Source organism: Carassius gibelio, chromosome B7 (assembly GCF_023724105.1).
Source record: "Carassius gibelio isolate Cgi1373 ecotype wild population from Czech Republic chromosome B7, carGib1.2-hapl.c, whole genome shotgun sequence".
NCBI classification, from domain to species: Eukaryota; Metazoa; Chordata; class Actinopteri; order Cypriniformes; family Cyprinidae; genus Carassius; species Carassius gibelio.
Genome location: NC_068402.1, coordinates 37,719,201 through 37,735,391, shown reverse-complemented (window position 1 = coordinate 37,735,391; position 16,191 = coordinate 37,719,201). Strand labels below are relative to the sequence as shown.

The window sequence follows — 16,191 nt, the reverse complement described above, 5'->3', positions numbered from 1 at the left end:
TAATAACTGCACCAAGTTATTATAGTTATTTCAGACTAAAGAACACAAACAAACATCAACTTAAAGTACTGCAATAACCTAAGTTAAATAAACTAAAACTAATAAATAATGTCTAAAAACTACATAGAAATATAGAAAAGTAAGATCTAATACTTGCAGTTAGCAGCATTATTATTATAATTAACTACAGTTAAACACATGAAAAGTTAATGTAATAACTAAATATAAAAATATAAATGTATTTAAAACTAATAAAGATGATAAAAATACACGATATTAATAAAAGTAAAACAAATAATCAAATTGAAAACAAAATTTGAGTCCAATTCGAAATATCACCACAAATTACACTGTTAAAATAAAAATAAAGTTTGAAATTAAAGACGATTGCAGTATTTTTACAGAAGAAAAAAAAAGCATTTAACTCAATGTGTCACTTGCAATTATTTATTAAATTTATTAGCAGTTTATGTTTTGTAACTTTTTTATTTTTTTCATTTTATCGTTGTACAATAGTATATCAGTGACACTCAAACAACGCTGGTTAGTAGCTTTCAAACTGGTATTTTGACTGAATTGAAACCTCTTTAAATAACGAGCTTCCCAAACCCTGGTAAAGACTGATACTGGCGTGTTTTTTTTAGATGTGCACATATGCATTGCATTATGGGAAATAACTAAAGTATATGCTCCGTCTGGTTTACCTAAAGACCAATTTGTAGCATTTGCTCTGAAACCTTTATCCCAATCACACGGCTGGGACAAAACGAAACACAGTGATTCAAGCAAACAAAGTTTTTCTCTTTCCTAAGCGAATGTTTCTAGCAGTTCATCTTGTTAAGCGGACACTATTATAGCCACAAATCCCTGCAGTCAAAATAACTTTAAAATGCACTAATTAAGAGAAGAAGTGAGAGAGCTTCGGTGAAATTAATTAGACACTTCTCATGCTATTAGCATTTGTCCCTGAACAAAGAAATTAAGAGCGTCAAAAATATCCTGACTGACACAAAACTATTCTTGATCATTTCTCTTGGTATGTTCGTGCGAGATGGAGTTATAGTCTGGAGACCAGTGATAATGTAAACCAGAGAGAATCGTTTTGTCCATAAAATGAGAGTCAATGGGGTCCAAAACAGAATTGGACTGCAATCTATCTATCTTAATGGCTAATTAATTCATTTTAAAAAATAACCGTGTCAGTGTGAAAATATAGAAATAAATATTTCAAAACTAAATATTTCTAACTAAATGTAACAATATAAATGTACATTATTGTTGAAAAAGTTTAGGTTTGATGAGATGTTCTAATGCTTTTGTAATCTTCTGCCAAAAGATGCTGCATTTATTTGATTAGGAATACAGTAAAATTGTGACAAATTATGACGATTAAAAATAGCTGTTTTCTATGTGAATTTATAGTCAAATGTAAGTGATTTCTTTGATCAAATCTGTATTTTCAGCATCATTACTCCAGTCTTCAGAGTCACATGATCATAAATCATAAATTCAGTTCATTTAATGTTCTATGAGATGAACGAAGAGGACAGAAAGTCATGAAACCTGCACAGCTATGTCATGTACAGTAAATGACACAATGTACCGGTCACTGAACTAATCAGCTGACCACAGAATTCAATCGATCAAGAGAGCCATGCAATACACACGACCAGCTGAGGAGTTTCTGGTTTTGAGGGACATCCGAATGCAGACAAACATACACTGCTTCAGACGTGCTGAGTTTCCTCAGGGTTGCATCATGGCAAAGATGATGAAGCTCAGGTTATTTATTCAGTGTGTGTGTGTGTGTGTGTGTGAGAGAGAGAGAGAGAGAGAGAGAGAGAGAGAGAGAGAGACCAAACACGCACATACAGTAATAAGCATGAGCATTTTGATCTGTTTGATCTCTACTCAAAATCCTTACAGTCCACCTGGCTTAGCTTCTAATTGTTGTTGTTGTTGTTGTGTGTGTGTGTGTCAGATGGATGTTTTTGCCTTTTACGCATGTGTGTGAGACATCAAAACTTCCTACTAGCTTAATTTTATGTTGAATAACACAATTTCTGTCTTTTTCTGTTGCTTCATGTGTGTCAGGTTCAGTCAAAGCACTTTTTAAGCTGCTCTCCAAATAATTTTAGTTAAAGATTGAGCACTTTTTTGTACTGTAGGAACTTACCTTCATCCTCAAGTCGTGTCCTACTTCCCCATGCCACACTGGTGGAAAATGCGGGCAGAACATTGAAGAGGACACCTACGACCCCTCCCCACTCGCCAATTCTACTTTTGGACTGGTTTGGATTGTTTTTTTTTTCACGTTCCTTACTTCTGTTTGCCCAGGTGGCACTCCATGGAAGAGCTGTTGAAGCACCTCACCAAGGTGAGCATCTGCCAGCAGCAAATTGTGGAGCTCATGGCCTCCCGGTAGGGGGAAACCGAACGTGAGCTGGCCGCGCTCCGTCTTGCCACAGCCCCGCGAACTCCGCTACCTGATCCCCGTGTCCAGGCAACGCAGTAACTACCCAGGATGACAGCGCACGATGACGTAATGATGTATCTCCAGATGTTCGAGACCGAGACCAAGGAGGAATGGCCGTGCATCGTTGCCCCACTGCTCACGGTAGAGGCTCAGCGTGCGTACTTCGCGCTTCCCCCCGGAACAAAGCACCTCCTACAAGGACTTACGGAAGGAGATCCTGGGCCGGATGGGGCTGTCTCCAATCAGCGCCGCCCAGCTATTCAACGAGTGGACCTTCGACCCGCGGCAGCCAGCCAGGGCTCAAGACGCTAGCCTCTCCCTTCCGGCCCAACACAGGTTGCTAGCCGGGGGTCCCACCGTATACCAGGTAGCGCAGTGCGTTGTGGTTGTCCGCCTCCAGAACTCGGAGCTGCAACACCTGGTCAGTCAGTTTCTGGATGTGTTCTCCCCCCAGCCTGGGCGGCCCCACATCTTGGAGCACGACGTCCGCACACCACCGGAGACCATCGTCCGGTAGTGGCCCTACCATGTTCCGGAGGCTCGGCGACACACCATCGAGGACGAGGTACAGGAGATGCTGAGGTTAGGGGTAATTGAACCACTGCGCAGCCCATGGTACAGCCCCATCGTCATGGTTCCGAAGCCCGACGGCACCCTCCTCTTCTGTAACGACTTCTGCCGCTTGAACAAAGTCTCCGAATTTGATTGCTACCCCATGCCCCGTGTCGATGAGTTGTTGGACTGTTTGAGAAGGGCCCGGTGCATTTCCACTCTCGACCTTACCAAGGGCTACTGGCAGGTCCCCTTAACAGAACAGGCCAAACCGAAGACGGCCTTCTCTACCCCAAGTGGCCACTGGCAGTACCGGGTCCTTCCCTTCGGCCTACATGGGGCCCGGCCACCTTCCAACGGTTAATGGACGTCCTCCTCCAGCCGCATCAGGCGTATGCGGCGGCCTACCTCAACGACATCGTCATTCATTCGGAGACTTGGGAGGACCATCTGAAGCGGCTGCGGAGGGTGCTAATGGAACTACGCTGGGCTGGCCTGACCACCAAGCCCCAGAAGTGTCATCTGGTCCTCGCCAAAGCGAAGTACTTGGGGTACCCAAGGTGGGTCGCAGCCTCATTAAACCTCAAGAGGAGAAGGTGGCAGCTATCCTCTCCATGCTGCAGCCCACCTCCAAGAAACAGGTACGGGCTTTTTTGGTGTTGGCGGGGTACTACCGCTGCTTTATCCCTAAGTTCTCCTTCTTAGCTTCTCCCTTGACAAACCTGACCAGGAAGGGGCAGCCGGAAAAGGTCCCGTGGACCCCTGAGACGGAAGCGGCGTTCCACCGGATAAAGGCAGCCCTCACAACAGAACTGGTCCTCTGAGCCCCCGACTTCAACTGCCCCTTCCTGCTGCAGATGAATGCATCCGACACCAGGTTAGGAGCCGTCCTATCGCAGGGCCATGACGGCGTGGAACACCCGGTGATGTTCATAAGCCGAAAGCTGACCCCTGCGGAATAGCGGTACACCACGGTGGAGAGGGAAGCGATGGCCGTTAAGTGGGCAGTCCTGGAGCTCAGGTATTACCTCCTCGGCCGCCACTTCACCCTCATAACAGACCACGCTCCCCTACAGTGGATGGCCCGAGCCAAGGAGACGAATGCCAAGGTGACGTGATGGTTCTTCGCGCCCCGGGACTTCAACTTCACCGTGCAACACCGAGCGGGGACGGCCAGCGCCAACATCAGCGGACTCTCCTGGCTATGGTCAGCTTTCTCAAGTGTGTCAGGCTCCACTCCCCACCCTCCCCCGATCTCCCCGCTTCTCCATGGGAACAGGAAGATGCTTGTTATATATATAATTTTCAGAAATGTAATATTCTTATAATAATTCTAATATTGTATTTTCTAGACACATTCAAGCTTATTCATCTACAAAAACAAATATTATGAAATATATATTTGTGTGTGTAACCTGAACTTGACTTTATTTTACAAAGAGAGGATTTCATATGATCTATCAACATATTTACTGACATATCACTCGCGACTTACTGATTATATTATAAATTATAATTAATCTTTATTTGGAGTTCTACTTGCACATTTCTTACTTTTAAGCCTAAAATGTGTTTTAATGTCATTATTGATGAGGATTGTGTGATCTTTGAATAATAAAGGTCTTTTAAATGCAAGATATTTAAAATATGCATGCAATAATCCTCTTTAGCACAATAAAATATACTTTACTAAAATATACTTTGTTTATCTTCAACACTACTTTCACACAATTAATTAAAACAAATTTAGCAGACTTTACGTATACCAGTATAGTATACTAAAAGTTAAATCGCAAGGTACTTTTGAGTACATAAATATGTAAATGTATCCGTAGTATACCTAACATGAGATAAATGTATTTCAAATAAATTGTAGTCTATATATTTTGCACTAGGGTACAGATCAAAAGAATTTGATTTAGAATAATTTTTTTTATATACCAAGGCTGCATTTATCAGATTAAAATACAGTAAAACAGTAATACTGTGAAATATTTTTGCAATTTCAAGTAACTGTTTTCTATGTGAATATATGGTAAATTATAATTTATTTCTGTGATGCAAAACTGAATTTCCAGCATCATTACTCCAGTCTTCAGTGTCATGCGATCCTTCAGAAATCATTTTAATGCTAAAGAAACATTTATCTTTTTTTTTTTTTTAATTAGAGTAAGAATATTATCAATAAATACAATCTGACATGACATTTATCATCTGCTTTTCTAAGGCCATTTTCACTTCTAAAAGAGAGACTTTCAGTCTTGCAGCACACAAATTTGTCCTTCAAATTTCACATAAAAATGTATATTATAAACAATAAAGCACTGTAGACATCAGTATCTCATAAAAGCTTCAGCAGAAAGAGGCAAACACTCCCACAGGTAATTTAATTACAGCAGTAAGTTTCAGTATCTACAGCCTTTAAAACATGAGCGCTGCTTCCTTTTGACTTCAGTTCAGAGCTGCAGACGGTCAAATCCTGGATGTGTGTCCTTTAGTCTATTTGTTTTAAAAGTCTATTTGTCAGAGCATTCAGGGGAATTTGTGTTTTTCCGACTTTTGCATGTCAAATGGAAAACAGAACAATGCAGCTCATTAGCTCTTTTTAATTAGATGAGCCTTATTACATGGATACCCACAAACAAATGGTAAATAAATAATGATTGACCTCATGCTATTAGACATCTCTATGTCTCATTTTCTCTCTAAATCCCTCTTTCCTACTTTTCCTGCTCTTTATTTCTCCCTGATCTACAATTACGTTCCTCTCTGTCCAACATCTGTGGCCAGATATCCTCTCAAATGATGGCAGCACCTCTAATCGCCCATTATGGTAATTTTCTGTTCAAGGAAGAGCGAAGCTGGTTTCTCCGAATCAACTTCAGGGTTTATACTGTTCCAATAATGCAGTAAGATGACCACATTTCAAGGTGCACTACTGAAGGCCGTTAAAATAAGCAGACAACATAATCAAGCTGACAGTTTAAACAGCTTATTTTAGACCAGTTTTAAGGCACCATTACAGAAGACATTCAATTTATTTGCAAAATTGTACAGTTTTCCCCAAAAGGTGTCATTATTTGCTCATTAGAGGGTAATGCTGTTTAACAACATATGATTTGCACCAGATATTTCATTTGCATAATGTATCTCTACATTTTGTGTTTGCTAAAACACTTTCTTTTTTCACATATTTTCAGATTTTGGATATAAAATGCTTCTAAGAAGCCACTGGAAATGCAAGAAAAGCAATGAAAGTCTTAGACTCACCCAGGGTCACAGGCTCCAGCACACTGGCCAATAGCAGCACTTGTAAAAACACCATGGCCCCGCCCCTCATTCTGGATTGGCTGGCTTGAGTGTGGCTCCTCCCCTTCCAGCAGATTGTTTGAGTGAGAAAGAAGCAAGTTTACTCAAGATTTGGAGCTCAGTGGTTCCTTCTGTCCGACAGTTATTGAGCCACCTATGAACACAGAAAGAGAAGAAACAGTACTGTTTTAGTGATCAGTGAATACAGGATTTTTATTAGTCAGAAATCAAAACTACTTTTACACAACATTTACTCACTAAACTATCTATCTATCTATCTATCTATCTATCTATCTATCTATCTATCTATCTATCTATTGTGTGTGTGTGTGTGTGTGTGTTACTGTTATTTTAGTACTTCCTTGTTGAAATATTGCCGTGGCAACTAACTTTATAGGCCAAAAAACACAAGAGTAAAGTATTGGCCAATGCATGTAATCTCAAATCAGTGCTATTATCTAAACATTGTTAAAGATTTGTATTAATAGATAATATAACAGAATTAATATCTGTAATTATATAATATCTGTATCTGTAATTCTCTTGATTTTTGTAATTTTTATTAGTTTTTGTATTTTTAATTTCTAACTTTCATTTATTTCATTTTGATTTATTTCATACTTAAAAAGAAAAATAAGAAATGTTGCCCAACTAACTGAAAGTTATATTTTATTTTATCATCTAATATATATAAAAAAATGTCAGCTTTATTTCTGTTAACCAAAGCTTTGAAATAGATCTGTAATAGTTTTATTTGTAGTAAAATTGCCAAAAATCTGCTGATGTATTATTTTCTCACTATCGCTATTATTTATTCATTACAATGAGCAAATCAAGGCTTAAACATCTCTATTTAAAGCAATGCAGAGCAGCAGCTCAGTAAATGCACAGTAAGGTAACCTATTAAAGCAGTAAAGTGCTGTTAAGAATACAGCAGTACCTGAGTGTAATTTATCATAGTATTACTGCGCTTGATACCATCAGTGTATCACAAAACCACAGCACCGCAGATCTGAGTTTCTGACATTGTTTCCCAGAAGACGAGCGAGCGATCGCTGATGACAGTGACGGACCTCCCAGGTCAAAGGTCACCTGACAAGGACATTTTCACTCAAAAACAAACCATAAAATCAAGTCAACACGTTCTCCTGCAGGCAGCGAAAGACTAAATAACTCCACATACTGTATCTGCGTGGAAAATGAGACGTGTGTCCCATGATGCTTTGCACCACTGCGTTAGTGTTAATTGGGAAATAACACCAAATGATGATCATACAGGCATAAAGCACAGATACAGAACACACATCAACACTTTTACAGATCTGAAGCCATGTGGAAGTGCATTGTGAGACCTTTCAGATCAACCCTGGTTAAAAACAAGTCTTTCAACGCCTCTCTCGCTCTCTGTTTTCCTGTGCAGTCCCGTTGTTTCGTGGCTCTCAGGATCCGGCTGATAAAGGTTCTGGAATGCCGGAACGCTGCAGTGGATATGAATAGGTGCTGATGTTTACAGATTCTTCAGACTGAACTAAAGTAACACTGAAGAAGAGCTGGATTCAAGTTTCTACTGCCGGGACAGCTATGAAGACTGAAGACTCCAGATACAGATTATTTGACCATATTTGAAGAGTTTTTCTTATTATTGATAACAAAAACAAAAACTATTAAAACTATTACTATTATACACACACACACACACACACACACACACATACACAATACATTAAATTAGAAATGTTATCTTGGCAACTAGCTAGAAATAGGTTTAGCTTAAAATTAGCTAAAATCAGAAAATAAATAAAGCCTGACAGATATTTAATAATAATAAGGAAAGATTTTAAATGACACAAGCACAAATATTGCAATTAAAATTAAAACTGAAAATGTAAAAATAAGGCAACATTTCTAGTTTTTCTATTTTATTTTATCTCTATATATATAAACAGTTTATTAATAGACTAAATATTAAAAAAAAAAAAAAAAAAAAAAAATATATATATATATATATATATATATATATATATATATATATATATATATATTTCAGTCAAACAAACATAAAAAATAATGGTATTTAAGAGCACATAAACAATATACACTTTGGAAATGCCAGGTATGTGACGTCCATTTATATATTTCAACATGACACAATACCAGTTTAAAGCTCTTCAACACCGGTCAAGATTTTTCATGTTTTTGTTAAGAGTTCTCTTCTCTTTTGATCCAAAATACACAAAGTTGCATTTGCTAAAACAGTAATATTTTGAAATATTTTTACTATTTAAAATAACTGCTTTCTATTTGGTTATATTTTACCATTTTATTTATTCCTGTGATCAAAGCTATAATTGATTGTTCCTAATAAACTGTTCAACTCCACTTGCAGTTAAATCTCAAGTTAACTTGTGGGATAATTAAGTATATATTAAATAAACTATGAACATATACATGTCCTCACATTCTTTCTTGTAAATCCTCCCTCTCAGTGACACAGCTGACTGAACGGCTCATTATGCGGCTCATTATGCGGCTCATTATGCGGCTCATTATGCGGCTCATTATGCGGGTCTTTGTCTTCTCAGGTGTGAATCACACTAATATTAATGGTCAATCACACCTACTCGCATATGCCCTTTCCAAACAAAAAGTTTCTTACAAATGTTGTATTCATATTTTGTTTTCTGTCAGTGAATAAACAGGATGATTTTCACATCATTTTGAAGCAAAAATTCTAGTCTACAAGCTCCAGGTTTGACGGTCTTGTGAACAAGTGTTCTGTATGTTTTATGACCTTATTTCAGTGACTTCAACATTTTCACTAACCACGCATAAACATTGTTTTCTCAAAAACACAATCATGCATTTACATATTATTATAGCCCAGTTTGTACTGAATACAGTGTTTACAGACTTTAGCCATGAATATATTTATAAGCAAGAGAAAAAGCACAAAAGTCAGGGCATGTCAAAACTTCTCCAGGCCCCAAAAATACCCATTTTTTTATACACTATTTTCAACATGTTAAAATGGTAAAATTTTATTTTACACCATGGGCTTTAACTATCAAATAAAATAAATAAAAAAATGTGTTTTTGTTTGTTTTGTCCACACCACTTTTTGTTTTAAAAGTCAAAAATGTTTTTCTCAGAAAAAAAAAAACAAGATTTTAACAAAACTTAAAAAAGTAATAACAAAAGATCCGGTTTTCTTGTAAAACATTTCATTATTTTAATAATGCTATCCTCTTCTTCGTTATGATATCAGGATGTTCGACAAACTGCACAGACAGAAGATTGTCAGGTGCAGCGCTCTCATCCACACATCTTCAAAAGTGTGTTATCTGCACATCTGTGTGTGTGTGTGTGTGTGTATGTAGGACAGAGTCCGTATCATGATAACGATCAGGGTGTGTGTGGTTGTCCTCTAATAGTGAGCTGTGTGGAGCGACACAAGCTTTCATTAGCAAGAGCTTCACTCGCACAAACATACACGGAGAAACACGATCCAGCCGTTATCTGATGGAGCTGAAAGTAACGCTTCCACCGCGAGAATAAACTCAATCCCACTCAATCCTTACAGTCTTTCAAAGGCCCAGCGCTATTCATATTCCTCAAACAGGTTACTGTCGCCTACAGTGACTTAAACAGCACTAAACCTCAGCGTTAAAGAAACAGTTCAGCTAAAAATCACTATTTACTGACACTTTCTTTCTTTCTGAAGACAAAAAAAAAGACATTTTGAAGAATGCTGGTCACCAAACAGCTTTGGTTTGTATTAATTTAGACAGTTTTTGCATTAGCAAGAACATCTTCTGCAGTAAAAGAACACATTTTGCATTAATCTCTGAGAGATGTGCACCAAGCAACATTAAAATGATTATGTGGCACTTCTTTTGCACAAATTAAAAACCTGATATGTAAATGTACCCAAATCTAGTTGTCTTGCAAAGAAGTCAATTCAAACATAGTCTCAAAGCAATTTGATTGCTTCATGCCTTAAAGTTGCATTTAGCAGATTTGAGCTGGACGATGATATGTCATAAGGGTCAATTTCTCAAAATGGAGGTCATCTAAAATACGTCATCTAAAAGCTGAATAAATAGCTTTCGATTGCTGTATGGTTTGTTATGATAGGACAATATTTGGCTGAGATACAACTCTTTGAAAATCTGGAATCTGAGGGTGCAAAAAATATTGAAATATTGAGAAAAATCGCTTTGAACGTTGACCAAATTAATTCTTAACCATGCATATTACTAATCAAAAATTAAGTTTTTATATATGTACAGTAGGAAATTTAGAAAATATCTTCATGGAACATCTTAATATCCAAATTATTTTTGACATAAAAGAATATATATATATATATATATATATATATATATATATATATATATATATATATATATATACACCTTTACGTATCAAATAAAGCACTGCTGATTTGTTCATGAAATGCAAGTGTAATTCATTTAAGGATTGGAAACTAATAAACACATGCACTTACTCAAGAATCACACATGCTTATCTCAAAAGAGTGAAAACACAGATGCACTGGATTTGCACTTTGTTCCCTCGCTTTGCATGATTTTTTCATTGTGGATAGAAAGTCAAAACAATTCCTCTAGACACACACAGCCATTCAAATCAGCGTTCAAACTCACAATCACAGTTCAACACCAGCCATGTGTCAATCAGGAAACAGGGTGCTTTTCCACAATTTGTCATGACTAGTTGCGGATGTGCCACATATATACCTTTATAATACACTGACAACCACTTTAAAACAGAGGTGGTAAAGAGAAATGTTCAGTACAAGCAGTTTAACCATATTTTCAGGACAAATTTGTACACAAAAGTGGGATAAATCTGAGAAAATCTATTGAAATATTATTTTGGGGACATGTAAATAACACAAAATAAATGTACTTTATTAAGTAATAATTTACATCTATGCAGGACTCAGATAACCGAGAAACACCACGCAGGGACCATTTTTTTTTTTTTTATAATTATTCAATTTGAGCATGTTTTATTGTAAGTAGCATGCTAACATGAAAAACCCTCTTAATACTGTGTTTATCGGCACTAAAATATAAGGGTTATTAAAGGTTATTAAAGTTCAGCGAGGTGCAGAAAAGGTCTGGCTGAAGGGCACAAACATGATTTTGTGCCAAATAACAAGGAGAGTTTTTAAACTGTACTTTACAATAAAAACATAATGATCATTGGAGCATTTGAAAGAAGTTGTTTACAAAGAACAAAAGAACTTCTGAAAGATCTGCCCACATCTTTGAGAAAGAAAACAAAGAAAACAGCTGTAGCTGTATTTTCAGCATCATTCCTCCAGTCTTCAGTGTCACATCTTCAGAAATCATCCTGATATACTGATTTGATGCTCAACAAACAATTATTGTTATTGTCAACACTGAAATCAGTTGTACTGCACAATATGTTTGAGGAAGACGTGATGCATTTTAATTTTCAGGATTCTTTTATGAACAGAAAGTATTAAATAAGATAATTTATTTACATGAACTCATCTGTTTAGCTGTGCATTTATTGAATGAGCACTGTGCAATGTCCGAACTGATTGCACTATATTTTCACTATTATTTTTTTAATGTAAAATCATTTTCTAACTGTTTTAAATTCATTTTAAATAAGTACATTTTTTAATAATTTCAAAAGTTTTAAAATTGCTTGTTTCATTCGTTATATTATTGTTCTTCATGATTATTTTACTTTATTTTATGTTAAGCACTTTGAATTACCATTGTGTACGAAATGTGCTATATAAATAAACTTGCCTTGTCTTAAAAAAAATGTATTAAGTGCATCCTGAATAAGAGTATTTTTTTTTTTTTAAATCTCAACGACCCAAACTTTTAAACATGAGATATGTAAAAATGTACACTTCCAACATTCATCCAGCCATATCCACTACACAAATCAGCAAAAGCTGCATATTTGCCTTTCAAAACTGACCAGTTCGAATGCATTTCACCAGGAAAAATCTACCACAAACACTGGATTCAGCTTTAATTTCCCTGTATAGTGCCTGGGAAACCATGCATGTTTCATGTGTCAGACACTGAATCCAAACTGGATCCAAAACCAGACAAATTACCATCACTGATTGCTCACACACACACACACACACACACACACACACACAGGCTGAATGACTCAGACCGCGCCAATTAGCCGCAGCACTGATATTTTCAAGGGTGTAATTATGGAGCAGAATGCAGTCCAGTGCAGAAACGACATTTTGGACGCTTGAGACAAATATTAACACAGAGAGAGAGAGAGAGAGAGAGAGAGAGAGAGAAAGAATGAAAGAAAGAGAAAGGGAGGGAGTTAATTTAACTAACACAAGTACAACTATCTATTATTTGCCGCTTGTTTGTTTATTAAAGTCAACATGAAGCAGCATTCACAACCCATTTTATTTCAAGAATGTGATGCATTTTATAGTTAAACAGGATAATGAACAAGAAAAAATGTGGGGTGGGACTTGAATTCACACACTGAGATTGTGAAAAGTAGGCATTTCATGCCAGAAGGCCATTATGGCATGGCAAGCTTTCAGAAACAACACATTGCACTTAAAAAGTAGCCTATAATAGTGCTTAAATTAATATTTGGCCATTGGATAACCTTTCTCTGCATCCGTCGAGAGGAAATTTGTTTCAGAAGGAGAGCGAGTAATTGTATTTTGATGAAAGATTACGAAGACAAACATCTTTTTATACTATAATAACAACATGCAATGATGTATCGTGCACAATAAAACCAGGAACACGTATTAAGAAAGAGCATGGGCCAATATGAGATTTCATGAGGGCTTCGATTTGTTTCTGTATTTATTGTTATGAATATGCAAATGATCATTTTTTTGAGAAGAAATAATTGGTGAGTTTTGTGCATTTGCATCAGGGTTTGGACAGCGAACACACACACACACACACACACACACACACACACACTGAATAATAACAGAATTATGAGGCAAACATACAGTCAGATCTCTGATCATAAAGGGAGATTTTATCTGTGCCTTTGTGAAAGTGTTTTCAACCATCGTGTTTCCATCTAACGGAAAAATATTCTGTGGACGCCGACTGAGGAAAGTGCAGCCATTAATCACAGCGACAGAGAGAGAAAGGAGAGAGAGGGAGAGAAATTCACAATGAAGGAAAGCATTGTCTATTGTTCAGCACATTCAAGAGCCAATGAGATGATTTCTAATTACAAAAGTGTCAACTTCATGGAAATTAAAATGTTCAAAGAACAAAAGATGATTTACTGCTCAAGAGACATTTCTGGTTATGCTGCACAATATTTTTGTGGAAACAGTGATACTTTTTATTTTTCAGTTTTATTCGATGAACAGAAAGATCAAAAGAACTGCATTTATTTGAAACAGAAATCTTTTGTGGCATTATTAATGTCTTTACTGTCACTTTTGGTCAATTTAATGTGTCCTTGCTGAATAAAAATTATTCATCTATAAAAAAAAACAGAAAAATAAGAAAAGAGGATCAGAATTTGAGAGGATGATATGATGTGAATATAACAAATATGATGAGATCCTTGATTGGACGGTGTCGAATTACAGCCAATCTGACTTAAAGGGACGGTTCACCCAAAAATGTAAATTCATCAGTGCCATCATCTTATGTTTTTTCAAACCTGCATGGAAAAAATTACTATAGAAGTCAATGGCTACTTTCAACAACATTCTTCAGAACATCTTCCTTTGTTTTCAGTGTAAGAAAGAAACCTATACAGGCTTTGAATGACGCAAGCGTGAATGAATGATGTCAGAATTTGTATTTTGGGGTGAACTATCCCTTTAAGACGCTGTGAAGAGTTCTAGAACTGCTATTTCTGCTATTCAGATTGGTTGCTGGTCACGGTAACTGGAAGTTGGTCTCGCACACAGAAAGACTGAAAATGCAATAGATAGTAGCACAGGGAGGAGAGGTGTGCTTCAAAAGGAGTTATTTTACCTGCATTTATTCACAAACAGCAAGAAAAAAGCATGCAGCATATCTCTTATTCCATTTCTTTGGCTCTTATCTGTCTTTCTCCGTCGGTCCTTTGATGGTCTGCTCCTCCATTCTCATTCAAAGCCAGCCGTGGATGAATGCAGTTCTCTCCACTCAGAGGCTTTTATTGAGTAATATTTTCATCTTTTCATCTATGGGAAGATTGTAAATCTCACGGTTTCGGAGTGAGAAGAGAGACGAGCAGCAGTGTATTAACCCTCATGCTCAGCCGATGCATAATAAGACATGCTTATAAACTTATAAACAACTTTTATCTCGGCCGGATCTCTGCAGAGATGTGTGTGTGTGTGTTTGTGCATGTGTTTAAGCTAATATTCAAAAGGGCCAGGGTCACTTAAAAAAAAGACAGTCACGCATAAATTATGCAAAATTTTGTCCTTGTGCCAAGTAGCACATGTAAGGAATAATGATCAAACTGATGTTGGTGGACCAGGAGAGATGGAACCTATGGGAAAATATCCCAGCATGCTTTGCTCTCACCAAGCACCTTGGGCAGGCGAACAATATAGCAGATTGTGATTTATACCCTAAAAGCATTGTAGGATTTAAAAATGATATAATGTGCATGAGTCAGCACAGGTTTTTTGCTCATTTTTTGGCCTTGACAACAGGGCTGCACTATGCACTTGACATGATTATCAGATTATCAGAGTCGCTTTAAAGTTTTCCAACATTTAATATTTGAAAATTATGAAATTATTATTATTATTATTGTTGTTGTTAATAATAATAATACCAATACTACTACAACAACTAATAATAATAATAACAGTTGTTGTTACAAAGAACCAATGCAAACCTGGAACTTTGATTCAAATCACATTTTAAAAAACACGTTCACAATTTTTTTCCAAATCATCAGCCCTATTTGACTTAAATGACCATCAACTTTCACTGAAAAAGAACGGCTCAGAAATACTGCAGAATTTTCCTAATTTTCTTCCCGTGAACAAAATAGATGTTTCGAGCGACTTATGGGTAAGGTAAGGTTTTCATTTTTAGACAAACCATCCCTTTAAAAGCTTTGAGAAAGCTTTTCTCTTCGCTGAAATGCTTGAGTAAAATCAACCCAATTAAAGCGCACCCAGAGTGGCATTCTCAACCTCCGTCCCACAAACTAACGGAGCTCGTTCCTGCCTCATTCCCGCTGATGCTGACAGCTCATTAAACCTGTGTGTACTGCGGGCTAATATTATTTTACAAGACATGTTAACAATCAGACAGAGCCGTGTTACTGTATTTCCGCTCTATGCTAAACAATGAGCGATGAGGTTCAGAGAGCAAAGTCACTTAACAGAGTTTGGTTCAAGTTTAGCTCAACACCATTAAACTCCTTGAATTCAACTCTCAGTCTCTATTCGCTATTTAAGTGTGAATAGTTAATGACACAGAAAGGTTCCCTTATGTTTTGAAGTTGGAGTCTCTGAAGGTGAACGCACTTAACGATTCAGAAATGAATGGGCCAGTGATCTTTACAATGCTAACATTTCCAAGCAGAAGCAAACAGCTCACCGCTTTCCAGAGTCAACACTTCTGCCATGCATTTCAAAACATCAAATATGACATTTTGAAAGCCTGCATATTTGTTTCTGTGTTAAAACGACTATTTCTTTTCCTGTTTAATGTGCAGAGAAAGATTGTTGTTTCCAGCACTTGTTTCCAGCTCTTCCTTCACCCAGTCGTCACAGAACGTTCTCACCACCATGGAAGCAGCGAGCACCAAAACCCTCACAAACTTTATGCACCACAGTGTTAAAAGCATTGATCAGCAGCAGG

At 37.1% G+C, this 16,191-nt stretch overlaps 1 protein-coding gene across 14 annotated transcripts in view; it reads right to left on the bottom strand.

The window, feature by feature from the left end:
• LOC127961469 (adhesion G protein-coupled receptor L3-like) overlaps window positions 1-16,191 on the bottom strand; it is a 255,154-nt gene that overhangs the window by 176,173 nt on the left and 62,790 nt on the right. For all 14 annotated transcript variants that reach the window (XM_052560590.1, XM_052560585.1, XM_052560591.1 and 11 more), the window contains exon 2: window positions 6,299-6,491. In XM_052560590.1, coding sequence (XP_052416550.1) covers window positions 6,299-6,368 — 70 coding nt within the window. In that variant the 5' untranslated portion in view covers window positions 6,369-6,491. The remainder of the gene's footprint in view (window positions 1-6,298; window positions 6,492-16,191) is intronic.